General features: G+C 53.0%; 2 protein-coding genes across 4 annotated transcripts in view; one reads left to right on the top strand and one right to left on the bottom strand.

Moving 5' to 3' along the window:
• The window catches only part of Rsph14 (radial spoke head 14 homolog), a 76,687-nt gene that overhangs the window by 12,381 nt on the left and 37,179 nt on the right, over positions 1-27,127 (top strand). The window lies entirely within an intron of this gene.
• Gnaz (G protein subunit alpha z) overlaps positions 3,400-27,127 on the bottom strand; it is a 51,496-nt gene continuing 27,768 nt past the window's right edge. The window contains exon 3 of the mRNA XM_031347114.1: positions 3,400-5,405. Coding sequence (XP_031202974.1) covers positions 5,061-5,405 — 345 coding nt within the window. The 3' untranslated portion in view covers positions 3,400-5,060. The remainder of the gene's footprint in view (positions 5,406-27,127) is intronic.

The following is a 27,127-nucleotide window of genomic DNA, read 5'->3' as shown; positions in this document are numbered from 1 at the left end:
AGCTTTCTGTAAACAAGAGTGAAATAAAGTCAAAGATAGGTCAAGAGGCCGAGCCAGCATGGGGTTGACAGGGAGTGAAAGTAAGTAAACCCGGGAAAGAGCTGGGACTTCAGTGGAGTAGGAAGGTCAGTTGGGTGCTTTCTCTGCCTCTCTGAGCTAGCAGGCTTTCACCCCCCCCCCCCCCCCCCCCCCCCCCCCGCCCCGTCCCCTGGCATCTGGCTCCTGAGTCTTCATTGGCAAAGGGCAGGATTTTTTTTTTTTTAAAAAAACAACATATGTCCTTAACCTGAGTCCAAGTTGCCCCTGACCTTTAGGATAATGCCTGACAGCAACGACCTATTTATTCCCCTGCTACCATGGTTTCTGTGTACCCCCTTTTTCTCTACTCTTATCCCCCCAAGCACCTCCAGTGGGATAGAACCTTTTTCTGACCAGCTCTGCCAGGGCTAACCAGGGACCCTGAACTTACCCTCACCATTTCTCTCGGGCGAAGCAGGCCTTCATCAGTTCTTCCCATTAGGTTTGCATAGTATCCCCTGGGGTTCAAAACAGCCTATTACCGATGGAATTACCACAGGGACTGGAGTCCTCTGGGGGCATCCTCAAAGCAGCTGGTGTGTGAACTAGCCTCTGTCCTGAAGCTCCTTGTTAGCCTCCACTTGGTGAGATGAGTCCCTCGGGGTGCCACCCAGCCTCTGGAGGCTGCTTATCCTCCGCATGGTGTGTAGTGCTGCCCCCTACCCCGCCCCGTGACATTTGTCCCCGTGCCAGCTGGGCACACAATGTGCCCATTTCTCCTGGATGTCTGGTATTATCTAGGGTCCAGACAGACTACACACAATCCTTTCTTGATGTAGACTAGCCAAGATGTTTGCCGTGCCGTCTGTCCCAGTTAGGGTCTCTGCCATTTTTGGAGTGTGTGCACATAGGGGTGTGTGTGTGTGTGTAGGTCATAGATAACCTTGAATGTTAGTCCTTGGGGGTTCTTTTTTTTTTTTTTTTTTTTTTTTTTTTTTTTAGTGGGGGATGGGGCAGGTTATTTTAACTGGAACGTAGGCAAGGCTGACTGGCCAGTAAGCACCATGGATTTGCCTGTTCTCACCTCTCCAGCACCCGAGATGACGAACCCACACCACTATGCCCAGCTTTTCACGGCAGCACTGGGAACCGAACCCTGATCCTCACGCTTGATCAGCAAGCACCCTGCCAACGGAGCCATCTTCCCACGCCCTTTTGTTTCCCCCTTTGTAAAGCAGAATCAACGGTCAGAGCTTCTTAGGAGTGTGCTGCGGAGCACAGCTGTTGAGGGCAGCCAGCATCATTGTAACCATCAAGGATACCCTGCATCAGTGACCGTATAAAGCCACCGGGAAAGGTCCTGGATGGCGGGGTGTCTTGGGAGGTAGGCTAGATAGCACCAGCAGAATGTGGGCAAGCCCCGTCAGCTGTTTCTCTCACCAGCTTCTCATTTCATTTCCTTTGGAAGGCCTGTTACCAATTTCCCTGCTAAAGCTGGCTGGCTGTATTTACCCTGTAGGTCTCTCCTGTGCCTCTCAGTTCAGCCTGTGCCCCTAGGAGGAGGGAGATGGGTCAGATATTACCTTGTAGATGAATCGGTGGAACCTGGCATAGTATATGGACTCGAATTAGTGGAATTTGCTTATGCTGCCCAGGGAGTGGGTGAGTGTGGGGAGGTGAGGCAGGGAGGGATAAAACGTCTAGACAGGCTGAGGTGGATTTAAGCTTGATCCTGAGGGATGGCCATATTGAGGACTGTGAGGACGGAGAGCGAGAGGGAAGGAAGGACAGCCACAGGTGGGCAGCGAGCTCAGCATGGTACGCAGAACAGGTGTCCGGGGAGGAGATGATGGTTGATCTCAACTTGACAGGCACTTTTAAGAGATAAGGATCTGAGCATGCTCACTAAGGGTCTGTATGGTCTGAGCTTGCGCGTTGAGGGTCGGTATGGTCTGAGCATGCTCCCTGAGTGTCTGTATGGGTTAGCCTAGCCTGTATGGGTTAGACAAGCCTGAGGAAGATTAATTAGAGGGGGACAACCCACCTTGACTCTGGGCAGCACCCTGTCACACACTGCGTTCTGAAGAGGAGGAGCAAGCGAGCACTGACATCCCTGACCACGAATGCAATGCGACCAGCCGCTCTTGCCTCTGTGGCTGCAACATCAGACTGTGGGTCAAACCAAAATTCTTCCTTCCTTAAACTGCCTTTGCTGGGTATTTTCATCGCAGCGACAGGACAAGGAACTAATGCAGGGAGTGGGGGGGATCATAAGAAAAGGTACCCATGAGGCTCCGGGGTCAGGCCCCCTCTGATCGCTGCACACACCAAGCGAGGCAGAATCTTTCTATTTTCCCGTCAGCAGTGTATTTTTAGGTTAAAGATGCGTGCGGTGAAGTTACTTTTCTGTCTCACAGTTGGTATTAAAAGCACAGAGTAAGTCTCAGTGGCTTACAGCTGAACGTTTTATCTCCTTTTAAAAAGCCCCGTGCCCTCCTGTGGGTTCTTGTCATTGGCGACATGGGAACACGTGAGAGAGACGCCCACACGGGTGGAAGGGTAGAACCTGGACCAGAGACCCAGGTCAGTGTGCCTGTATTTGAGCACCTTTGTGTGGATGTCTGCTGCCCCACAGTGCTGTCTGGATTTCTCCTTGGAGAGAGTAGCTTCAGGGTCACTCTGTGCTCTTTCTGGGTTCCTACCCCATTCTGGGGCGGTGCAAGGGCGGGGATCCAGGCACCGTACTCCTGGGTTCCTCCCGGAGAACTGTGTTTCCCTGACTTGAGGGAATCCCTCACTGCTTGATCCCTGACCTTGATCTTAGACCCCTTCCTCGACTTCCCGGACTGTAAGGCTGTCACCACGGGCCGTCGGCAGAGACAAGTTTTATTTTTGTAATTGTAATGTATTTGACTGCACCTGGAGGAGGCCCTTGTCGGGCATATCTCCTTGGCTTCTATCAGCTCACTGTTCTAATCACCCGGATTACCTCTGAACACCAAAGCCAGTTAGTGGGCAGTATAGGATCTGCCGACTCACACCCCTGGAGAGTTATCTATGGGGTAAAGGAGTCCCAGTAAGGTTACGAGCTGGGTCAGTACTGGGTGGGGCCTTGGGTGCAGCAGAAGGGCGCCAGTGACGTCATCATCGGCAACCTTCTATCACCGGATACCTCAGAGGGGCCTGGCAGATCTTTCTCTTTCGTAGCCTTAAATCTATCCTTGCTTGGCCTTCAACCCAAAATGACTTTACCTGCACACGCATGTAGACATGGAGGGAGGGGGCAGGCCTCGCGGTGGAAGGCATCTTCTAAGCCGCTCTCTAGACGTCACCGAGCTCAGCCACACACGAGCCACACACAGCACACGGGGACAGAGTTTGGCTCCGTTCAGGGTATTTTATTTCTTAAAGTAGACAATCTTCGAGTTTTATACGGTTCACCGGCTCTTCTCCCTCTCTGTACATCTCAGCTCCTTGGCTGTGGTTCTGTACACTGAGCTCAGACAACACGGGTACCCAAATACAGGGTTGAGAGAGATTTGGCAAGGGCTTCAGTGGTGCCCATCCCCTTGGTAGCAGGGTTTTGTAATTTATACACAGCCAAGGCTCCTTTGTGACCAGCATCTGTGGACCCTGGGGCTAGAAGGCCCGGAGTGCACAGTCCCAGCTGGGCCTCCTTCAGGCCACAACTGTAGCTGTGCCTTCACAGGAGTAAGGGGCAGCTCCCAGCCCGTGTCAGGCGCGGGGTGTGTGGAGACCGGGGAGTGCCATCTCTCCCACCCCCTTCCTTCATTTGGCAAAAACCGTAGGTAATTTACACTTTAAATACCAAGACATTTAGCTATTGTTCATTCGCCCCTAGGTAAAGGACCTTCTTTAAATACATCACATTTATTTCTCTTAAATAAAAAAACAAAGCAGAAAACGGCACCAATAACAAGAGAACATCGCGGAGGCTTATGTACATATGTCCCATGAGGCTGGCGTTGGGACATTTGCCCCAGAATTCTTTGGAGCCGAGGAGCAGAGTTGCCCTGGTGACAACTTCTATACTCAGCAAGCCAGACACAAAAGGGACACCGGAAATGAAATGTTTTGAAAATCCGCATTTTAAAAAAGAATATCTAATCACATCCGAAATTGTCTGTAGTTTTTTTTTTTCCACCGTGAGACATAATATTTGGCCAAAAATAAAAATTAAAAAAAAAAAAGGATGCCAGAGAAGGTTTCCATTTATAAAACATCAGACCAGTAGAAGAAAAGCTAGAAACCCAGCTGGCCTAGTTTGAAATAAACGGTGACACTCATTATCCTGTGTTAATTTTTTTTTTTTTTTTTTGCTGCGTACATTTTAGCTGTTTTTGTAAAAGCCACTGGTAGTCAGAGGTCCGGTTAGAGCAGTCACATCTTTCCTCCGGTCCTAGGTACAGGACGAGTGTGGTGCAGAGTGGCTGAGTCGGGTGCAGCTAGCAGGGAAAGGTACACAGTCCCTGCTCCGGGCCTCCCTCCTGGTCAGCGGTAGTTCCCAGTCCAGAGCTCAGTTGGTGAGCTGGCCTTCTCCCAGGCAATGGGCACAGCTGGCCGGACCTGGCCCCCAGCCCTGTAGCCTCTCCCCGGCAGTCTAAGGTGGGCCCTCCCTCCCGTGCAGAGTGGGGCCAACTCAGGAAGGCAGAGTGAAGGGGGAGGGGCAAGATGGCCTCGGAATGAAATTTGTGACAGCAGCTTTTGAAAACTTCAGGAAACCCTGACTCTCTGGAGAACTTTGCCCTCTCCAGATGTGCGTGCGTGTGTGTATGCGTGTGTGTGCACGCGTGCGTGCGTGCGTGCGTGTCTGTGTGTCTACCTACCTAGCAATCTATCCAAATATATTTATGTTTGCACAGACGTGGGGCCAAGGAGGCAGAGGCTGGGGGTGGGGTGGGGTGGGGACGCACTCTTCAATCCCCCTGTTTTCTGCCCCTGGGTCGGGCCTCTCTAGCATGAGGTGTGGGGTGTCACACCCCGTGGGTTTCACCACAGGCAAGCAGGCTGTGCCCAGCTCCTCAGCAAAGGCCAATGTACTTGAGATTGTTCTGTATAATGACATCTGTCACTGCGTCAAAAACGAACTGGATGTTACTGGTGTCGGTGGCACAGGTGAAGTGTGAGTAGATCTCCTTGGTCTCCTTGTTGCGGTTCAGGTCCTCGAACTGACGCTGGATGTAGACGGCGGCTTCCTCGTACGTGTTCTGACCCTTGTACTCCGGGAAGCAGACGCTAAGCGGGATGCGCCGGATCTTCTCCGCCAGGAGGTCCTTCTTGTTCAGGAAGAGGATGAGCGAGGTGTTGATGAACCAGTTGTTGTTGCAGATGGAGTCGAAGAGGCGTAGGCTCTCCGCCATTCGGCTCTGTGGTTGTGAGGAGGAAAGTGTGGCTGTTAGTTTCACAGTGAGGAGATAGATGGATGGATGGATGGATAGATAGATAGTAGATGATTGATAGGTAGGTAGATGATAGATACAGATGATAGATAGATAAGTAGATAGGCAGATGATAGATAGGCACATGATTATAGGTAGGTAGATAGATAGATGACTGATAGATAGATAGATGATAGATAGATAGGTAGATGATTGATAGGTAGGTAGGTAGATAGATGATTGATAGGTAGGTAGGTAGATAGAGGATAGATAGGTAGATAGGTAGATGATTGATAGATAGGTAGATGATTGATAGGTAGGTAGGTAGATAGGTAGGTAGAGAGATGGATGATTGATTGATTGATTGATTGATAGGTAGACAGATAGGGAACTTAAACCCACAGTCCACCAGAGGGCATTCATTTTTGAGACTCCCCACCTAGTGCTAGCCCCTGAGATAGCACCTGCTCCTGACAGGAGCAGTCCCCTCCCTCACTTAGCTCAAATCAGCTTGTCCCCATCTCCTTCAGGAACAGCTCACCCTCGGTATCTAAAAGGCTATTCCTGCCTCTTCTGGGCCCTTCCTCTGGGCAATGATTCTCAATGACCTCAATATGTGGTACGAGGACGGAGGCAGTCAGTACCCAGCCTAGCTAGCTAGCACCCTGGGGATGCAGGACCCTCCATGCTTCCTCTGATGTATTTCAAACAGCGCTAGCTCCTGACACTCTCCACACCCACTCTTAGAAGCTCCAATGGTTTCCGCCCCCTGGAAACCATTTCTTCAACGTGAGCTTCAACTACTTCTCCAAGTTTCACATGGTCCTCTGAAACCTCAGTTCTGCCACACAGCGAGGCAGAGGGGCAGCCTGTGTCTCCGTAAGCTGGGAACCGCTGCTTCCCGCTGCATTGTGTCCCTCTTCCTCTGAGTGGCTTCACGGGCTCACATGCAGTGGGTGTCTGGCCATGGAGGCTGAGCAGGCAGGTGGGCAGGCTTGCACATATAGCACGAGGGTGACATCCTAGGAGAGAGTTGTGATCAAGTGACAGAGCGTGGCCCCTCGTCCCTTCCATTCTTTGCCTCTCTTTGTTGAGGACATGTAATGTATGTAGTAACTTTGGGTCTGAAGGAGCACACCTGCCTCCCTGGTCATGAACCCATCTTATTTCTGAAGCAAGTAGTTGTCCATACCTGGAATCACTGCTGGTGGAGGCTGCCGGGAACTCTGACATAAAGTGAGCAAGCCAAGTTCCTAGATATGCCCGAGACCAGTTTTATATCTTCACCAAACGAGATAGTGGCCAGTGAGTAATGCTGGCACTGATACAGTGGACACAGGCATCAGCAATGTCACCAACGAATACAGTGACAGAGATGACGGCTGCAAGCAGAAGGACGTTCTGCCTGTGCAAAGCTCACGCCTTCCCATCTCCTTCTGGAGAAACTGAGGCGTGGAGAGGTAGGAAGTGTGCTCCAGGTCGCTCCCAGGAGCCATGGGGCTTGCAGCTCCTGTGCAAAAGAGTGGCCTGGAGGCAGAGTTCCAGACTCCGTGTTCTCTGAGGCACAGCCTTTGGCAGTGCCTCTGCTGGAGGAGGAAGCAGATGTGAGGAGAGGGGAGGGCGGGCAGAGGTACCTGCCATGATCACGAGACCTGGCTAACCCGGAAGGCTATGTTTTGCAAATCCAGTGTTTAGAGTCGATACAGTCAATATAGAATGGCGAAATCCCTCAGCAGCGAGGCCTTGGCATGGTCTAAACCGGCCTTCCTGCTGAGAATCAGGAAGCAGCGTCCCAAGCTCAGCGGTCCACGAGGGGGACCGGCGCCTCCCTTTGCAGTTGAGCCAGACCTGGATGTGATGTTCCCAGAGTGAGATCAGTGGGTGGTGGTCTAGGGCTGTCACATTCTGCAGGGAGAATAATTAGCTCTAATGGATTCCTGGAAGCTGTGGTGTAAAGATGACTGTGGGAACGGAGCTGTCACTTCGCATAGAAATGATGTCATAATTGGGGCTTTTGCTTCTGACTCCAAATTCTGTATCAGATATGGCTATTAGCCATATTATTCCTCAATTCACTGAGCAGGCGTGCGGGGCACGTCCTGAGTACATGGGCCATGTCTCTCATGCTAGATGGAGACCTCAGAGCCGTGAGCCTTGGCAGGGATCCTGAGATCTGTCTAGGGGGAGATGAGGGAGTCTCCCCTGGCCCATAAGGGGGGTAAGGAAGCACAGAGCGGGGGTGCTGGTTCCCTTAGCGCTGATGGGTCACTTGTGGTGATGGCAGAGGGGGTTCTTGGACCCAGATCAGCTGTCTAAAGATGCTGTAATAGTGCAGTTGCTGGCCAAGAGTCAGTGCTCTTAGGACAATGTTTATGGGAGGAGCTCAGCTGCAGAGAGACCTTTAAGGTAGTAGTAAGTGGGGCCAGAGGACCGCCTACTGGTGGTAACTGTCTCATCCCCAAGACTGTCTCAGCTTCTTCTCATATCTTTTCCTTTTTTTCAGTTTTTCGAGACAGGGTTTCTCTGTGTAGCCCCAGTTGTCTCTGTAGACCAGGCTGGCCTTGAACTCAGAAATCCCCCTGCCTCTGCCTCCCAAGTGCTGGGATCAAAGGCGTGCGCCACCACTGCCTGGCTTTCTTCTCATACCTTAAGCCGCCTGTGTGCACCTTTCCACTCCAGCTGCCTGGACCACTTCCCTGCTGGTGCCTCTCACACTCTGGGGACCCTGCATGACTAAGCTTTTACATTGGTGACTCAGGTGACCATGGAAGCCAGGCACCTAGGTCACAGGCTGGCAGACAGCACAAGCGGCAGGAGCAGGTACCTGGGAAGCCCGGGACCTTGCTTTATCCCAGGCTCATCTTCACACCCCAGGCTCTGCTGTCGCTTCAAGCTCCGGTTTCCCGGTGACCTTCCTCTTATTTTTCTGAGGACTAGAGAACCACACCAGTCATCACTTAGCAGTCTCCTGGGAGGTGATGCGCCTCAAATAACACTTGCCCCCATGGTCCCATCTCCGGGACCTGACCAGTAGGATTCAACTGCGTGTGCATTTGGCTTGGTAGGCTCATGGAGACTTGGGGCTTTGGAGTGAAGGCAGTCCCAGAGCTAGCCACTTCCTTCTGTCCTCTAGAGGGATTCCTGATGCTGGGTGTGTTATTCAGTGCGAACACTGAAGCCCGGGAAAGTGGATATGCAACCTGCCCTGGGAGCCAATCAACAGGGTCGGTTAGAAGGCATGGCGTGGCTGGAGTAGCTCTAGCACACGGCCTCTCAGTGTGAGGACCCAGCAAGAGAGGCAGGCACTGTGTCCTGTCTGTGTCCGTCTGGAGACAAGAGGCTCTGTGGCAGAGGCAGGACAAAGAACCACAAGCTATCACAGTCAGGACTTTGCCCAAATGAGGCAGATCAGAGGATCCAGTGGCCAGGGAGGGGGTCATGCACTTGGCTCCAAAAGAGCAGCATCAGAGGTGATGGTGGGAGCCCTGCCTTGTCTCCTGACTCGGTGCCAATCCCGAGCCTCCTGTGCCCATCGATGGGTCCAGTGCCCTTGGGCCCAGGTTCACAGTGGGATCCGCACTCTTGGAGGCTCGTGTGCACAGTGGCCACCACTGGAGGATCCGTGCCTCTCCGGGCTGTAACTCTAGAAGCCACGCTATGCAGGGGTGAGAACAGGAAGGCTGAGGTTGGCCGTCTGCCTGGCCTCCGAGCCTCGCCCCTATAGCACGCCTCGTCCATTCATGTTCTCCCTTTCCCGTCAGGCATCACACCTCAGGCCCCGACTTCAGAGAGGTTGCCACCTACCTCCCTAAACCAATATCTGGCTGGGCCACCAGTCAGCCTGTGGGGGTGACTCCACTACCTGTTCTCTACTTACATCAGAGCTGCTCCTAGAGGTGGTATGGTGGTCACTTTTACGGCTAGCTGTAAGCAAGCGAGCCATAGCCTGGATAGAAGTGGGGGAGCGGGCGGGGAGGCCTCTTCTTCACACCAAGCCCTAGGGTGGCACTGACTTGTCAGAGCTTGGTAAAGAACCATAATATTCTCTTCTGGCAGGACATCCCCCATCCCCCTACCCGACCGCCAGCGGTCACCACCACGGTGGAAATGCTGTGGTCAGTAGTTGCTCTGAGGCCAGCCGGGGATTAACCACTCAGCTCGCCGAAGGGCCCGCTCACTGTGTTAATAGTATCTTCTAGGAACCTGAGGTTCATCTGAACATTCATTTATATAAATAACACAGAGCAGATGATTCCAACAGAAGCCCGGGCGATGTGGGAATTCTGCTGCTTGGAGGTGGGAAACAGTGACGGCTAAGAAGCCATGTCAGCCACAGTAAGGCTAGGTAACAGCCTCCAGGGCGGGTTCCAGCCTTCTCCTGGACATTTTTGAAATGTTTAGATGGCTCCATGTATACCAATGCTGCATATCTCCCCTGCCCCAAGTGCTTGGCTATACTTGGGTTTCTTACAACAGGGTGGGTAAGGGGGAGCTTATGACATAATCCTAAGTTCAAACATGTTGGCCTGAGAATCTGGGGGGTATGCATCCCCAGACAAGCTTTGAGGTGCCAGCACCGATGGTAGCCAAACCAGGACTGGATCCTGGAATGATTGATTCTCTGAGGGGGCCGGCAGCCAGGGTGAGCTTGTGTTGGGTTAGCCATTTGGTTCCCGTTCTGCACACCTGGTGACACACAGTAGCAGATGTCCCTATTTATGCATTCAAGGTCTGGGCCCATTTTTAAAAACCCCCTGCCTGTGGTCTCTCTGTATCCTGACTAAGCTTCTAGGGATAATATCTGGACCTTCGCGATGGGTATTCCATCTCCCACCTCCAAGTTCTAAATGTTCCCATAACTCACTTGGGTTCCACTGTCCCACACGAGCCAGCCCCACACTCAGAACACGACCCTGTCCCTTGCTTGTCACTTGGGGCAAGAGCTTGATGTACCGGTGCCTCACACCCCTCATCTACGATAATAGGTTGAGGCCAGCAGCTCCCAAAGATGAGATTTTTCTTTTTCACCATTCAACTTTGTCTACACACATAACCTGGAGGTCATGTGGGGCCCAAGTCCTGCACCTCTGTCAGAGGCCTTGGGTCTCTACCTGGCTGGGCCTGGCCAGACACCTCACCACCCAGGCCCCAGTGCTGGGCCTGAAATGACCCCCTCCTCCCTTCCGTATGGAAGGATAGACAGCTTTGCTGCCAAAGCCACGAGGTTCTCAGGATGAACAGCAATGGCTTATGTCAAGTACCTGGGATTCGGGTTTCCCTCTTAGAACTGAAAAGGTGCCCCGATCCTTGGGAGGCAGGATTGCCAGTTTGAGGCCAGCCTGACCACCTAGCCAGACTTCTGTCTGAAGAAAACTAAGAGGCTTCTAACCCCAAACCATCCACTGAAAAAGGCCCCAGCTGAAAGAGAAGCAAAGCCAGTTTGGCTCCCTGACCTGAGTCTCCTCTGGCAGTCTATGCCTGAGTAATGGAAGTCGCTCGCTGCTTTGGGAATGACTTGTGGCTACTCCTCCAGGGCCTGTGCCCACGTGGTGAATCTCTGCCTTAGAAGCCACCTATCACTTCTACCCAGAAAGTGGTAGTTACATAGGTCTTTTCTTCCTGGGGATGCTCTCCCCATCAGGATTCCCAACAAATCTTCTTGGGGACCCGGGGTAAGCCAGCTTCCTTTGGCTTCTAACTATATTAGCAGGTAGACAGTCCTTCAGACACTGGTCCAGTCGAATCCCTTCCCAACACTTTCCCCAATTTGTGTTACACTTCTGCAGTGGGTACCGCTAGTTCACGTAGGCTAGGTTCATACTAGTTTGGGGAAGCCATGTGTAAACATCCATTCATGTGGAACACATGCTATTATTATTAAGAAGGAGCTTTACCACATTCTGAGGCCAGGTGAGGCCTCCCTTCTGTGCCATGGAATTTGGCTGCTGCTGGCTGTGGGGTGAGCTAAGGAGCTAGGGAATGTTATACACGGACCCATCCTGTCTCCTCGTTCCATCCACAAGGCCCAGGGCAAAGCTTGCTCTCCAGACACTGGGTAGGTGCCCTCTAGGTGGTGGGATAGGTAGGCAGGATAAACTGGCAATGGATAAGAAGGGGCAAAAATCCTCTTCTGCCAACTACCAGGGGCATTTGCCCACGTCTAAGATAGCATGTGTAACTGTGCCCCTAAAACAGAGTGGCTGAGGGTTGAAACAGGCCATACAGCTTAGCCCTGGACCCAGGCTCAGGTAACTGTTAGCAGCTGGGATTTCAGCCACAGCAGGGGCTCAGAGGTACAAGATTCTAGCCTGTACTTATCCCCAGGCTAATGAGTTAGAGGCAGGAGCCAGTTGTGTGTGATGGCACAGGATTCCAGGTAGAACTGAGACAGTGCCGACAAGAACCAGAAGAGGACCCATGTAGGAGGAGGCTTGGCCCAGCATGGCCTCGTTATGCAAAGGGGAAGAGGGCTAGAGAGATGGCTCATCGGTTAAGAGCACTGACTGCTTTTCCAGAGGTCCTGAGCTCAAGTCCCAGCAACCACATGGTGGCTCGCAACCATCAGTAATGGGATCTGATACCCTCTTCTGGTGTGTCTGAGGACAGCTACAGTGTATTCATCCATAAAAATAAATACTTTAAAAAAAAAGTCTTTGTTGAGAATTTAATGTAATATACTCTTTAAAAAAAAAAAAAGGGTGGTGGTGGTGGGGGAGATGTTACAGAGGCCATTTAGCCAGACCTGGAACACCCTGTTCTAATGCAGAGCCAAGCTCAGCAGCATAGGAACCGAGTAGCCGAGCCATGTCCTCCTCGTGGCGGGCCAGGATGCTTTTTACCCAGGGTGCTTGTCAAAGAATAACACCTTGCAGTGTCTTCAGGGGATGGAGAGTGGAGAAAGGAAGCTGGTTCAGTGTTCCCCATCACCCAACTAGGGCATTAACATTTGCTCCTGAGGGATTTTTTTTTCTTTCCTCCCTGGTACAGCCCCTCAGTCAGTACTAAAAGCAGCCCATGCAGATCTGGGGACCCCAAGTGTGCACTTACTACCATGTCTCGGAATCTTCCCCCAACAGTCACACTTGCTTCAGGGGTCTGCCCTGTTGGAGCTCACCAGACCCCTCTGCCAGGCTCCTATCCTAGCCATGTAGCGTGTTCCCACCCTACACATGTGCCCACCCCACATATGTGCTTCTCTTTCCTGGGACCCTAACCCCACCCCACCCTGAGCCTCTAGCCTGTAATCTTCAGAGGTGTCTTTCAGTTCCACGTGACTCTACCCCACCCTACCAGGATGCTTGGCCACACCTCAGTATTCCTCCCTCGGCCTAGACGGCAGGCCTCCTGCTCTTTGGGTCCACGGTTGCTGGCACCTAGCCACACATCCTGTCTTGTAGTTTGGGTGTGAAATGTTTCCTATAGGCTCAGGTGATTGAATACCTGGTCCCCGGAAGGTGGTGCAGTTTGAGGAGGTTGTCAAACTGTATGGGACGGAGCCTCAGAGGAGGAAGTGGATCACCAGGGGTGCCCTGCCCCACTCCCTCTTTACACCTTTGCTTCCTGGGTGTGGATGCAATGTGAGCAGCCAGCCTCTGGCTCCTGGTGCCCTGCTTTCCCTGCCTGCTTGCAGTATCTTCTCTGTCATGGCCCCACCCTGAGAGACTGTGTCCTTGGGAACTATAAGCCAAAATGAACCCTTTCTCCCTTAAGTTGCTTTTGCCGGAGAATTTTTTTTTATAGTCACGGGAAAGAAACTAAGCCCCCCGCCCCCCATCAGGGTCTGCCATGCTCTATGATCAAGAAGCCTCTGGTTTGGAAAGGGCAAGGTTAGGCCTGAGGTTAGCACACTGCTGTTGGGACCTGGGACCATCAGAGTCTGGGACTGTCACTAAGATTAGTGAGGCTGAGAAACTTCTGTTGGGCCTGAATCTGCTGGCTTCCTGGAGGAAAGCGCCAGTTCATGCTACGTAAATACTCTCGAGCCACACTTCAGGCACTACCAGACAGCCATGAGACTCTGTTCTGAGTCGTCTCACATTCTAGATCCTAGTTCTTGCCTTTGTGAAATAAATTACTCATCCTGGATCCACCAGTGACCTGGTTAGGACTGTGTTTCTGAGAAGCGGGTCCCAGACTGGGAACTGAATGAGGTATCCCTCACTTCCTCTGAGCCCTATCTCTGGGGCCCCATGACACCGCTGTCAGGCTTGCCAGGCAGTTTTCAGGGTGCCAGGCTCTCCTTTCACTGGTAGACAAGGCTGAGTCCAGTGCACGCACTCCCTTGCTGGTCTTTCCACTTGTGGCTGCACTTCCTCTCTGGGAGCTGGCTATCTCTGCCACTCTCTCTCTGCCTACTTTAGAGGCATGGGGGAGGTTACTATCCATGCTATGGTATCCTCCAGGAGCTTAGACACACGAGGAGTGCGGTGAGAAACCCCGAGGGGGAGTTTGATGAAATCTAAGCATCATGACACCGCTTCTTAGCAGTAGGAGTAAGCTGGGCAGGCAGCAGTCATCCATGTAGGGGGCCAGGTACTGGCTTCCCCGTTCTGTTCTCGCCTTCTCCGTGACGTGGCTCCCAGTGGATAGAGCCTGCGTATCCATCCTGGTGCTTGGATGGAATGCCAGCTAACCTGAACAGAGACAAGGCAGGCGTGCCTCTGGCCCCTGCTGCCCACAGAGGAAGTTCTCGGGTACTATGGGCACACCGGGCACCTTCAAGGGTGTGGTAGCCCCTTGGGTCTTTCTCAGCCCCCAACTGCCAGAAGGTGGCAACAGTGGCTGTCACACAGGGCCAGCTGCCCCTCCCTCTGTTCAGTTTAGCACCCAGGCTCTCAGTAGACGGATTGCTATTTCCATGACAACCGAAGAGGACGCCTCCACCCTCCATCTCACACAGCAATAAAGACCAAAGACAGGAGGAGGCTGTACTTCTTAGCCCAATATATCTACCTGGGGGTAGTAGCAGCGGGCCTTTGGGAGTTGGGGGACCTGGTTCTCCTCTGGTGATGAATACTTGACTCACTCTGGCCTAAGAGCCAGTAGGCAATTAAGATGGAAGAAGGTTCCTCTGGTGACATGCTCCTCGTAGGAGCATCCACCAGTGAGGAGGCCACTCTTCCATTCCCATCAGAAAAGTGACACAGGGCTCCAGGCCCAGGGAGAAGGGTCATGATGGGGATCCTTGAAGCATTCCTACTTTACGGTTTCAACCTCTGCCCAGCCCACCACCCTGGAGCAAGGAGGGTCCCATACAGACTGGATGACCTTCCGGCTTGGTCAGGGATGTTGGCCTCGGTGTGTGTGTGTGTGTGTGTGGGCGGGGGGCGGGGGGAACCGGGATGTATCTGGAGACAGAGGAGATAACTGGGGACTTATTTCCAGTGCAATCTGGTTAGTGTTCCCTCCTCCTTCCTGCAAAACTTTAACTGCTGCTTCCATAGCCTGGAGAATTGGATTAAGGAGGCTATGATTCCATGAGCCCTGCTGCCCTGGAGCCTGTCTGAAGGAGCAAGCCCGAACAAGGAACCAGGAGTGCATCGAAGTGAAGGAGGCTGCTGCCTGCCTGCGTGCTGGGTCCCACCTGTGCTCAGCATGCTCTCCCTCGAGGGGTGGTCACCTCCGCACAACGGTTCCTACCCATCCCCTGACTCCCCAAACCTGTAGGTGCTCAGGACCCTGAAGCAGATGGCACAACCTGGCCTACTGTTCCAGCTCCAAGGGCCTGCTCACCGCCCCTATTCCAATCTTGCCTGCCCACCACTTGGCTCCACACGCTACCCTATTTTTGTCTCTGGGATCTGCCATAGCTTTCCCAACTAGAGACCCCGCCTACCCTTAAATCTTGGGTCCCTCCCATTCAGTTCAATATCCCTTTCATGGGAGCCTTTCCACTCGGCTCTCTCGCTTTCAGGGCTGAGCGGTAAATGGGGAGGAGGCTGGAAGACTGGTTGTTAGTCCCCACTTGAGGGACAGATGAGCAATAAGCAAACTCAACCTTGGAGAGTCGAGTCCTTTGGAGGGTGGATACACACACTTACCAGCTGTTTCCAGAAAGGAAACAGATGTGGAGTGTGACTGGCTAGGCAACAACACACTGACTCCGTGCATGTCTGCAATGGGGCAGCAGTGTGGCCAGGACACTCCGAGACTCTGTGATATCAGAAGCTTCTCTGATGGGGACCCACCTCCCTGTGTGCGCCGTCTGAGCATCCTCCACAGGCTTCCAGCTCTGGTCAACACACTTCCTGCCTCATCTGTGTGCACACGTCACCTGAAGGCCTTTCACTGTAGCGTCTTCCTGCATATCGCTCATTCCCTGGGTGTCCGTGGCTGGCTCGCTCACTGACTCCCCACCTCTAGTTTCTACAGCCCCCTCCCCTTAGCGCCATAAAGCTTTTTGGCACCGTTTACACCATATTCTTGTCAGCGTTCAGTATTTGCCCATGAGTTCATGACTGGTCTTGGGACCTGTTCCCCTTAACTTGGGACGAACCTCAGACAGGGCCAAATGGCCTCGGGGGGGGGGTACTAGCTGTGTTTCAGGTAGGGGGCTGGGAATGAAGGTAAGGCTAGGGCTGAGGAAGCTTGCGGTGCTTGGCTGCCCACCCTGTGCCCTCGGACCTGGACTGCAGAGGACCAGGGTTGTGTTGGGAGGACTACAGACATTTCTGTGAGGGTGTCTAGGTTGTGCTTTGGGATGTGACAGGTACCCAAAATGAGGCTCTGAACCAGTGGGGCAGGGACTCCCCTCCCGTGGCAGCCTCATTTCCCAGGGACAGGTGGTCTGCATCTTGGGTCTGATGCTCAGAGGGTTGGCCCGGTAAGAGACTATAAAGGTGCTGGGTAAGGTATTGAGCTTTAAAAACGATCGAGATCCGGGAACTGTTGGATCCCACATCTTGGCTCGGGAAGTCTTGGGTCTGCATTTGTGAATAAGCACACTCTGGTCAATTCCCCTGGGCTCTAGGTACAGAGGCTTAAGGCCCAGCTCCGTGTCTGTGCTCCTCTTGCTGGGTGTCTTGTGCATCCTGCTTATAAAGCTGTACAGCCCAGCTGCAGCCTCCTCCTGCAGGCAGAGAGCCCTAAACCCACAGAAGCCACTTTGACCCGAGTGGCACAGAAGGGGTTAGCAGCGAGGGTGGCTACAGCTTGTAAAGTCAAGAATTCTGGATCTCTAATGTTCACTGGCCTTCCTGCCCCCCCCCCCCTTCTGTTTTCATCGAGTCCCCTTCACTGTCACCTTCTCTCAGATGCTGTCCCTCCCTGACCAGGGCCGATCACCTGTCATCCAGGCAGGAAGTGGGGACAGACCTAGTGTACAGGGTACCTTGGGACCAGCCCCCGCCCTGGCCAGCAACAAATGAGATTTCTCTGGATTGGAGGTTGGGGCGGGGTTATAACCTAACAAGTCCGGAAGGCAACCCCTGCTTAGCCGTGTCCCTCCAGGTGTCCAGTGGAAAGAGCAATGTTCACAGAAACAGTATACGCCCGGGCCTGCCACTTCAAACAGCAGAGACTGTTTAAATAAGATAAGAGGCTGTGGGTAAGGCTGCTGTACACCTCAGACTCTAATAGCACGGGTGACTTTGTTATGAACCTGCCAGAGACAGCAGGGACAACTTCCTGCCTCACACAGCAGGTGAGCGCCTGGCCACCTCCTGTTTACCTGTGCGGTGTGGAAGGGGCTGGGGCGACTCTAAATGTTGGTAATGGAAGCTACCTCCCAAACCTGCCTAGTCCCTAGGTAGTGGACAGCAAAGGGTCCTCATTGCGATCTATAGGTTTGGAGGCCCCTGATTTGGCAACCAGGGAGATCTGTGCTTGGAACCCAAGTTTCTTCACCTGTCGAGTGGAAGGCCACCCCTTGCTGGGCTAGGGGCTCACAGGCTGCACTAGCAGTGCGTGGATGTGTGACCCAGAGCAGGCTCTGCTCACAGCTACTGCCCTTCTGCATGGAAAACTAGGAGCCCACGATGCACTACGATGTGAATTGCCCTAGATCCCTTGTATGAGGGGCTTGGGAGGTCAGAGTTGTACTGCTGGGTCAGCCTGGACCTAGGACATCCAGATAGACACGGGTGGCCACTTGACACACTAGGATGACTTCCAGGTTACAGCCCTACCAACCCTTCAGGCCCCAGTGTTAGCTAGAGCTAGGTACCTCAAGTACCTGGTGTTTGTTTGTTTGTTTGTTTGTTTTTTTAAATCTTCACTGATAGAGCTCTCTAGGGCCAGGAGTACAGCCATCAGACATTACCCTGTCCAGTCAGGGGCCTCTCGGCAGTAGGCCCAACACCCCATAAGTCCTGTCTTGTCTTTTATTTTGTAACGGATCTGAGAAGCAATGACAGACAATGTCTCGGGGGCTTGATTCTTTCTGTTTTAACTGGTGCTGGTTCAAGTCCCAGGGGAGAGAGAACCCCAGAGTAGGACATGAGCCCTGGGCGTCATTTACCCCCAGAGGTTGTGACTTAGGAACATTCTAAGATTCCCGGGTCTGGCACAGAAAAATCCCACAAGATGCTAGGCACCTTTACGCCAAGAGGAAGAAGTCTGATCACTAAGTTCCCTTCCGCTGTCCATGCCCAACAGGCTGGAAGTGTTAGGGGTAGGGGTGGGATTCAGGCTGTGGCTCCTACTCCAGTTCACAGGGGTCTCCTACTCAGCAGGGAAGGCAGGCATTCTCCTTTCCACAGCCCTAGACTGCCTTTGCTTCTACTGAATTAAGAACCAGGCCTCAGCTTTGCTTCTTTTCTGGGTTAAATCTTGCTGGTGGGAGGATAGAAGACCCCCTGGTGCCAGTCGCTAGCAGGAAGTTAACAGACAGCAGGAAGCAAGTATTTTATAGACTGGGGACAGATATAGGCCTGAAGAAAAAAAAGAAAACAAACAAACAAACAAACAAACAAACAAAACCCCAGAGCACAAAGGCTCTCCTGTTGTTCTCCAGGGGATAGCTGGGGCTCTCACATCACCTGGCCTGTTCAGCAGGTGCACGCTTCGGAGCAGAGCCACCCCACCACCACCACACACACACAGGCACCAAAGCTGGTGAAATCCTTTGCAGTAAGACTGGGCCATCCCTTTGAGGAACAAGAGAATCTGGGGCTAGAGAGAGAAAGCAGTGGGGAGCATCTGCTTATGGCCTATAGGATGGACATCAGCAACAGCAGCACATCCTTTAGGAGCAAAAGAAAGAGTGCTTAGGTCACTGGTGGCCTCTCCTGAGGTCACCTGCAGGGTTGGGGGTGGGACACAGTCGGGGGTTGCTGTAGCCAACCTAGCTCTGTCTAAACTCCACTTAGGGCGACAGAGCTTCTTTGGGAAAAATGCACCTGTGTGTATTTTGACCCAACACAGAAGCCAGATGTGACTTCCTCTCCGGGTTTCCGGCGATACCAGAACAGGGTAAGGCCCGGAGCCCGGGATCTCTTTGCTCCTGACTCCATTGCTATATGTGATGAGGTGGAGACTGTAGCCTGCCCCTGGCTGCAGCAGCTGCCCAGCACTGAGGGACAGTGAATTGGTAGGAGACCTCAGCTTTCAAAAGCAGGCTCTTTGGGGAGCATGTCAGCGCTCACAGCAGGATGGAAGCACCCAGGACAGGGCTTCCTGCCTTTCTTGGTCACTTGCTCTAGAAGAGGAAAAAAAAAAAAAAAAAAAAAAAAAAAAAAAAAAAAAAAAAAAAAACGACTTCTACATTCCTGGCCTGTGATTTAGTCAGCACGCAGGCAGAGCAGCCAGGTTGTGCTGGAATTCTGGTGTGTGGTGGTCACCTGCAAGTGTTTACAGCAGCAGGGTCATACCCACATTGGCCACAGACCAAGGACTCCTGGCCTGCCTGCCTCGTTTTCTCTCTGGGTCTCAGTGGCTGGGGAGGTTCCTGGGCCAACTGTGCCTTCTGGACAGCGGTCAAGGCTTGGACTTAAGGCCATGGCATGTTTATACTGCAGGCGGCCACCTTCTGGAATGTTCTGAGAACCACAGAGTACGTCATGAGCAGCAGTTAAAGAAACAAAAGATAGACGAGGAGAGAAAACTCCCTTCATGTAACGTGGCTGCTCCCGTGGACAAGCTCCGTGGTTCTTAGCGCGTCCCAATATTCATCCAGCCCAGTATCCCTGCCCCGAGCCCTCTCAGTCTAAGTACTGAAAATCACACGCTCTGCCTGGTTCATTGGCAAGGTCCTGAGCGCACATTCTCTACCCGGAGGAACTCTTGGCCGTCAAGTGGTATGGGTCGGGAAACACTTCATCCTGGGTGCCACCCACACACCTAACCTACCTCCTATCCTGTTTACCCTGAGTTTACTGCCATCCTGTGACCCGGTCCTTCCAGAGCAGGCAGTGTTGCGGAGCACAAGAGAAATCCCAGGGTACCACCCAGGCTGGGACAGTCAAAGCAAAGGAATCACCGTGACCCAGTGACAGGGCTGACACCCAGAGTGCCTGGGATGTTAAGCGGGCCAGGGAAAGAGCTCCTCCGGGCCAGTGCAGGCCAGGCCATTGATGGCTGGCCCTCTAAGCTGTGGAAGGCAGACAGACGGGATGCCCTGGCAACAGGGCCCTGGGCAGAGCAGCCACAGCCCACGGTAAAGGCAGGCCCATAGGCCAGGCTGCTCATCAGGACATGGCGCTGGCCCTGCTAAGTCCAGACTGGTGTCGTTTAAGTCTGCTGCTCTGCTACATACAGGCTTGCATTATAGCAGGCAATGACCATGACTTTCTGTGCTGAGACTTTAGAGGGTCCACGGCCATGGAACAGCAGAGCGCTATACTAACAGGCTTTTTGTCTTCATCGTCTCCAAGTACCCGTCTCATCTTTGGACACAAGGGCATGTTAGAGCTGCGATGGAGGCTGGGGACACTAGCAAACTCTGCCGCAGTGTTCTTGCCTCCTGTCCTTAGACGGGGAGAATCAGAGAAAGGCCGGAGCTCCATTCCAGAGCCTCTCAGGCATAGTCACTTCTCTTTAGTTTGTCTTGCTCACTGTGGGTGGGAATCCACATCAAAACCACAAGCTGCCTCTTTAGCATCTCTAGAATGTCCCCTTTGCCTCAACTGTGCCTTTGAGCAACCCAGAGACTTCACTTGCTTTCTCGTCTCTGCCTACTCCGAGGGGACAGGCTCACTCAACCACAGGGTGATCCAGGTACAGACAAGAGTGGAGGAGGATGTGTGCTTTTGGGTTCCTGAGATGGGGCCCATCTGACCCACACAGCATGAGGGCTAAGGGTTCTCCCAGGTGGGACCCAGGTAGCTCCCAGTTCAGCGACTGTAGCTTTTGAGGACCATCCAGCAGAAGACCGCGTTGATCCTGTTCTACCTGCCGCTGCTCCTGTGGGGAAGGGACCCACCCATGGTCATGCTCTGCCCAGGCCAAACTTCCCTGGAAGATGTCAATTTCCGGTTTCAGATTGTTGGGTCAGGGCATCTGGCCCACCCTGAAGAAAGATCAGGGTAGGCTTTTCCCAGGGCCAGGCCAGCCTAGGTTGTGCAGGGCTATGGCGGTAGGTTTGAAGACCTCGGGCCATGAGGCCCCAAGGGCCTTAGGCACATGGCAGTTTTATTACTCATGAAACTAGAGGTAATGCAAGCGCTGAAGAGATATTCACTGTGGAGTCCAAAGAAGGGACGAGGGCTAATGCAGGCCTCGCTAGCCTGAATTTGCCTCTGTCCAGTTCAGGGCTGTCAGTGTACCCTCACTAACAACCGGTGTCTCCCAGCTACCTGGGAGCCTCAGAGGGCAAAGAAGGGACTGTCCTGTCAGTACAGAAGCCTTTTCTGTCCAGCAGGGTGGACCTAACTACCCTGACGGTTCTTTATCTACCCTGTCGCTCAAGGCCAGTCAAGGAACTGGCCTTGTGGCAGATCTGATACCGTACCCTGGTCATCAGGACGCCCCCCGCCCCCCCCGGGGCTTTTCTTCACCACCTCGGAGTCTGTTCTTGTTAAATGGGAAACCTGTTTTTTCGTTCTTGGGTTATATGAATCCCTTAAAACAATAATAATCTGTGCCGTAAGCCCCCAGAGCTGTTCTGATGTATGCATAATGAGCAGGGCTAATGCGCTCAGGAAATTAATTAGCCACTGGCCAGGGCAGCTGGGTGGACAGGAGGCCGACACGACTTGGCCTTGAATCTTTCTGTACAGCCTCAGAGCAGGGCATGTTTCTCAGTGTGCAGCAAGATCACCCTGGCATCAAGAGTATGCAGACTTAAGGACTCCGTCCCTGGCTCCACGTACCAGTACAGGTGGACTGTACCCCTTGTCCCTTGGGGTGGGGGCTAGGACTAGATGCACCGCTCAGGACTTTGTCCCACTTCACCATTCCTTGACCTCTGTCCAGGGTGCCATCTGACTGTGCTGTCTGTCTGCCCACAGTCCCAAAGAGCCTCTTGGTTTCTGCCTTTGCTGCTTGCCCCAGCAGTCAGCAGCCCGCAGCTCTTGGGCTGGATTCTTCATGGTCAAGATCAGACTGCCATTTGATCTTTGTGCCAACCTGTTCTGGCCCTGTTGCTGATGTCTGCCCCCCTTACGCTCTCCTGCATGGTATTTCCTAGGCAGAAGGGCCCCTCCTGACTTCTCTGGCCCAGGTCAGCTGTTTCGGGGGGGTTTCTGCAGACAACTCTCTGAGGCTACTTAGTGCCATCTCCTCGTCACTCAGGAGAGGAAGGAAAAAACACGGTGACTGCTGGGAGCTCCCTGGGCTTGGGACCTGCACGTTCCAGGTGACTACTCTCCTGAATGAGGCCACAGGACTTGGCTCTCTCAGATGGAAGGGGACGCAAGGTGGGCTCAGCTTGAGCTGATGGTCCTCAGGTTAGCTTACAGAGAGAAAGCAGAACTCAATTCTACAGCAGTTTCTCTACGAAGCAGAGTTCTCTTAAGCCTGTGCGAAGAGAGCAGCCATGAGGGCCAGGCAAGGGATCCTCTGGCACATGATCCTTCTCCAGCAGGGTAATGTCTATAGAAATGGTATGTTGTCAGTGGGCCAGGGGAACTCTCCAAGGGACCCCAGGGGAAGGTGCAGGCAAGCACACTGCGCTGCTCTTCAAAAACATGCAAGGGGTGGGTGTCTCCTTAGCATTCATCATCTGCTGCGTCCGGCCCCTTGGGATCTTCCCACTGGGGTGTCCTGTCTGTAGACTGTTGGTACATAATAGCTGCCTGGGTGGGAATGGGAAGTTGGGACTGATGTGTAACGTTGGCCAATTCCTGTGATGTAATTACTGACACCTGGCTGACCCGAAGCTATTGGTTGTGATGTCAGACTGTCAGACGGCTCGAAACTTCCTGAAGAGAAATGAACTCTTGCAGGCTGGTAAGAGCCCGGCACAGCTGCTGCGTGTGCTGGGTTGGCGCACACAGGGCTTGGCATGCTCTTCTGCAAGGGGTGAGTATCTGGGACAGGTACCTGACGCCCCTCCCCCCTTCCCTAAAATTTACTAGGAATAGAAAAGCTAAATTGTAAGGGAGCCCCTTCCCACCCAAACCAGGGCGTAAGCTGGCTGTCTCCTGCTGTGGTGTGGTCGACAAGGCCACAACGTTTGTCTCTCTGAGCATACTGTAAGCGTATGTGAGAGTTATAGGCATATGGTATATTCTGTAAAGATGTATAGGGGACATGATGGGATGGTAGAGTTGGCATCCTATATCCGAGGGATGGTTTCCAGTGACACAGGAGGGCGTGGAGAAAGCCATTATGGAGAAAAAAGCTGAGTTACAGCGCCGAGTTCACAGGACAGTAGCGGAGTGGGTTTTCTGGTGCAGGAGGCAAGGAGGTGGTGGACTGGGAAGCAAGTCCCAAACCCCGGGGCCAAGGCTTGCTGAGGACCTGCCAAGAGCAAGAAGCCATTGCATAAAAGGGGGACTAAGAGGAGGGACTTGGCCTTGGAAGCACTTACTACACATCAAGAAGAGAGGGCCACGAGAAGGCACTACTGACAAGTGTTTGTAGCTTATGTCTCGCTGGCAGCAGGTGGAAGGTGGAGGCCCAGGTATCTGAAAGGCCTGTGGGTCCTCCGTTCTCCACAGAGTGTACACTGCCTAGGTGAAGCCTAGGGTCCTGTAAGAACTGACTTCCACCACTCCCTGCCCGGCCAGACGCTATGGACAGCTGAGTCCTGCTCACCACTATGCGGCCCACTTCATTCTGGTCCTCTCTACCTTCCACTTCCATAGAGTCTCTCGGGGCTGTGCCATCGAGGGGACCACCAGCCCTTCGAGACTCAAGCCCCTCTGCCATGCCACCTCACAGGTTTCAAGCCCTGGTCTGTCATCCCAGGGCCGTGATCTGCGGATATCATAAACTAACCGCATGTGGTCCACAAGCCTCTCTGGCATGATTATAAACATTAGATGCTATTGTTGGCACTATGTTCTTAACTAGGTCAGGAGGAGGAGGCAAAGTGGGGACACACTGCAGTGAGGATTCCCTGGGGTCCTACTACTGACTTTTGTGGGGCAGGCCAGCTTATATGGTCACTTGAGTCTCCTATAGGATGTGGGGCTAATAGACAGGGGAGGGTTATGGCCTGTGCATGAAATGTCTCACAGGCTCACATGCCTTAAAACGCGATCCCCTTTCTGGTAGACCTGTTTTAGGGGGTTGTAGAATGGTTTGGATTATGGTTTAGCAAGCAGAATTTGGTGGTTGGGGGGGGGGAGTGGGTCATGTTCCAAAGGTGGGATCTTCTTCTAGTTTCTGCCCAACATCTGTTTCAAGATCTGCTAAGATGTGAAAAAGCTGTTCTGCAGTCTCCTGCTGCTTGGCCTGCACACTCTAGAACGTGAGGCAAAATCAATCTTTCCTCTCTTAAGTTAGTCTGTCAGTACCGAGACACGTGATGTAGATACTGTGATGTAATCCTTCATCCAAAAACCCTGGCCAGTTAAGGACACTGAGTAACCTGTAAGGTTCCTTCCAGCCTCCCCTGTGTATAAGGGGTTATCAAACACATCTGGCTGCTTCCCATTTGCAACCCCTTCCTGTGGCTAGATGTAACCAGCTATCAGCAGCCAAGAGCTTGTCTTAACTGGGGCACCTTGCACATCTCTCAATATCCCCAGCCCCGCCACTGTTCTCTCTTTGAGACAGGGTCTCACTCTGTAGCCCTGGCTGTCCTGGAACTCATTACGTAGACCAGGCTGTCCCCCAACTCATAGAGATCCACCTTCCTCTGCTTCCCAAGCGCTGGGATTAAAGGTGTGCGCTACCATCCCCTCTGCATGATACCTCACCTTTTAATATGTTATTTAAATCTTTTTCCAGGTTAGCCTTTACACTGTAATCCCACTTTGGCCTCTTGAGTGCTAGGCTTACAGACTTGTGCCACTATCCCTGGCTTAAACTCCTTAAAACATTTTTGAGAGATGGCTCAATGGTTAGGCTCAATGGTTAAGATCACTTACTGCTCTTACAAGAGAACTCAGGTTCAGTTCCCGGCACCCCATATGGTGGCTCACAACCATCTTAAGTTTAGTGCCAGGGGATCTGATTCCCACTCGTGACCTCTGACAACACAATATACAAGACGCATAACATACACTCAGGCAAAACACCGATACACATAAAATAAAATATTGAGATAGGATATCATATTAGAACCCAGGCAGACCTTGAACTCAAGATAATCCCACTTCTTGAGAGCTGAGATCACAGGCATGAGCTACCACTACATATGACTTCAATTCCATTAAGAAGAAACTAAACAAGCTTTTTGAGTGGACACATAATAAAGTGCATGGCTCCAGGGGCACACCCTTACCGTGTGTTTGGGACTCCTCCCTTCCTTAGGGGGCACCTTGGGCTTTCCCTCACGGAAGCTAAAGCTGGGTCCTTGTCCCTCACGGAAGCTAAAGCAGGGTCCTTGGGCTCTAGCTCTTCCCATGCCTCCTTGACTCCTACCCACTCCACAGCACCTACTGAATGCTTGTGGCTACAGCACAGGTCGAGTAAATACTGGCCTACCCTTGGAATGCTGGGTCTGACCCATCCAGAAGTGGGAAGGGGCTACTCTCCTGAGGATCCAGGCCTTAGACAAGAGGCTAGTCTAGGCTGCCTGCCTGGAGTGTGGCTGCTATACACACCCCTACATGCAGAACCTGCACCCCAGCCTAAAGTAATACTCTACGTCTGACTGGCATGCTCAATACTGCTAACCAGCTATCTGCGACGTGAGTGTGAGGCCTCCCTGTGGTGAGCCTCGCTGAAGCTCAGACTAAGTTATGGGGCTCAAGTGGCCACCATGATCCCACGCGAAAGCAAATGGTGGGACAGTCACGGCAACTACAGCCACCAGCGCTGGAAAGGGGGCAAGTACCTTTGGCAGCGGAAGGGCTTGTGAAAAACAAGTAGTAGCTGTGTATGACTGTCCCCCATATGTCAATCAACACGTGCAAGCAGAATTTGGCTTACGCTCACTTGTAGCTCCTAGTCCCCAACCCCCACCCCAATCAGACCTTGTATCAGCCACCGCAGCAGGCACACAGCAGGCCACTGTGGGACTGGGGGTAGTTTCTGTAAGAGAACATTTGGCACTTTACAGTTATGCCTTTTAATCTGCCTCTTCTAAAGTGTCCCTCTACCACTAAGTGGCTTCCAGTGTCCATTAGCTGATCTGCAAAGGGAGAGGCTAGATGGCAAGAGAACTGGGGACTGAGGACTCCTACAGGTCACAGCCATAATAGGCTGCCTGGGGCCGGTGCTTTAGTCTTTGTTCACAGCCTTCCTGCGGCCACTGCGTGACCGTGACCCATCTCTGTTTTACCTGAGGATAAAGCCTCTGCCCCGTGTCCATCTGAGCCCCTGAGCTGGCTCAGTGAAGGTCCCAAGATGGCAGGGTGTGAAGGAGGTTGGGCAGTCAAGTGCTGCTAGCTCACAAGATGGGTCGAGGGGCAGTAAGTAGACAGGAGAAATCCCCACATGTCCCTGGGATGTGTTCACCCTCTGGTGGCATCTGGGAGCATACCAAAGAGCACTGGAAGTCCACCTGCGTTTGCAGTCTCTATCTGCCTGCCTGTCAAGGCAGGAGGTTAGAGACCTGGTGAGTCTGAGGACCTGTCAGATCCTGGGGGTGAGCATATGAATCATGGATACACACGGCTGGCTCACTCGCTCGTGCCTGCTGCCACACTCCACGGATGTCCTGGAAACCAGCACCTTCAAGGTGCTGCCCTGCGCTCACTGCAGCCCTCGCCCAGCCGCCCGCCCGCCCGCCCGCCCGCAAGCCCACCCGCCCAGGAGCCTGGAGATGCTGAAGCTCTCCTTGGCAACACGCTGACGCAGAAACCAGCAGGCAGGCTGGGGGATGGGGATGGGGCGATGGCTCCTTCTCTAGGCGTGGGGATGGGAGGGGGTGCGATCAGCCTCAGTGAGGGAAAAGACAAGGAAGGGCCTTGGGGGCAGATGGGGGAAGGTAAGCTCTGAGGAGCTGTGCACACAGCCTTGGCACTCGTCCCAAACTTCATTGAGATTTTTGGAAAAGTGTGTTCTGTTTTTGGCTGAGACCTTGTTGGGCCTGGGACTTTTAGGGCATTCCAGGAGGAAGAAGAAGAAGAGGAGAAAGAGAAGGAGAAGGGGTCTGAGGAGGAAGAAGAGGAGGAGAAGGAAGAGGAGGAAGAGAAGGAGGAGGAGGAAGAGGAGGAAGAGGAGGAGGAGGAGGAGGAGGAGTAGGAGGAGTAGGAGGAGGAGGAGGAGGAATAATA

This window comes from Mastomys coucha, unplaced genomic scaffold, assembly GCF_008632895.1.
Source record: "Mastomys coucha isolate ucsf_1 unplaced genomic scaffold, UCSF_Mcou_1 pScaffold3, whole genome shotgun sequence".
Lineage (NCBI taxonomy): Eukaryota > Metazoa > Chordata > Mammalia > Rodentia > Muridae > Mastomys > Mastomys coucha.
This window is presented reverse-complemented; position numbering and strand designations above follow the sequence as displayed.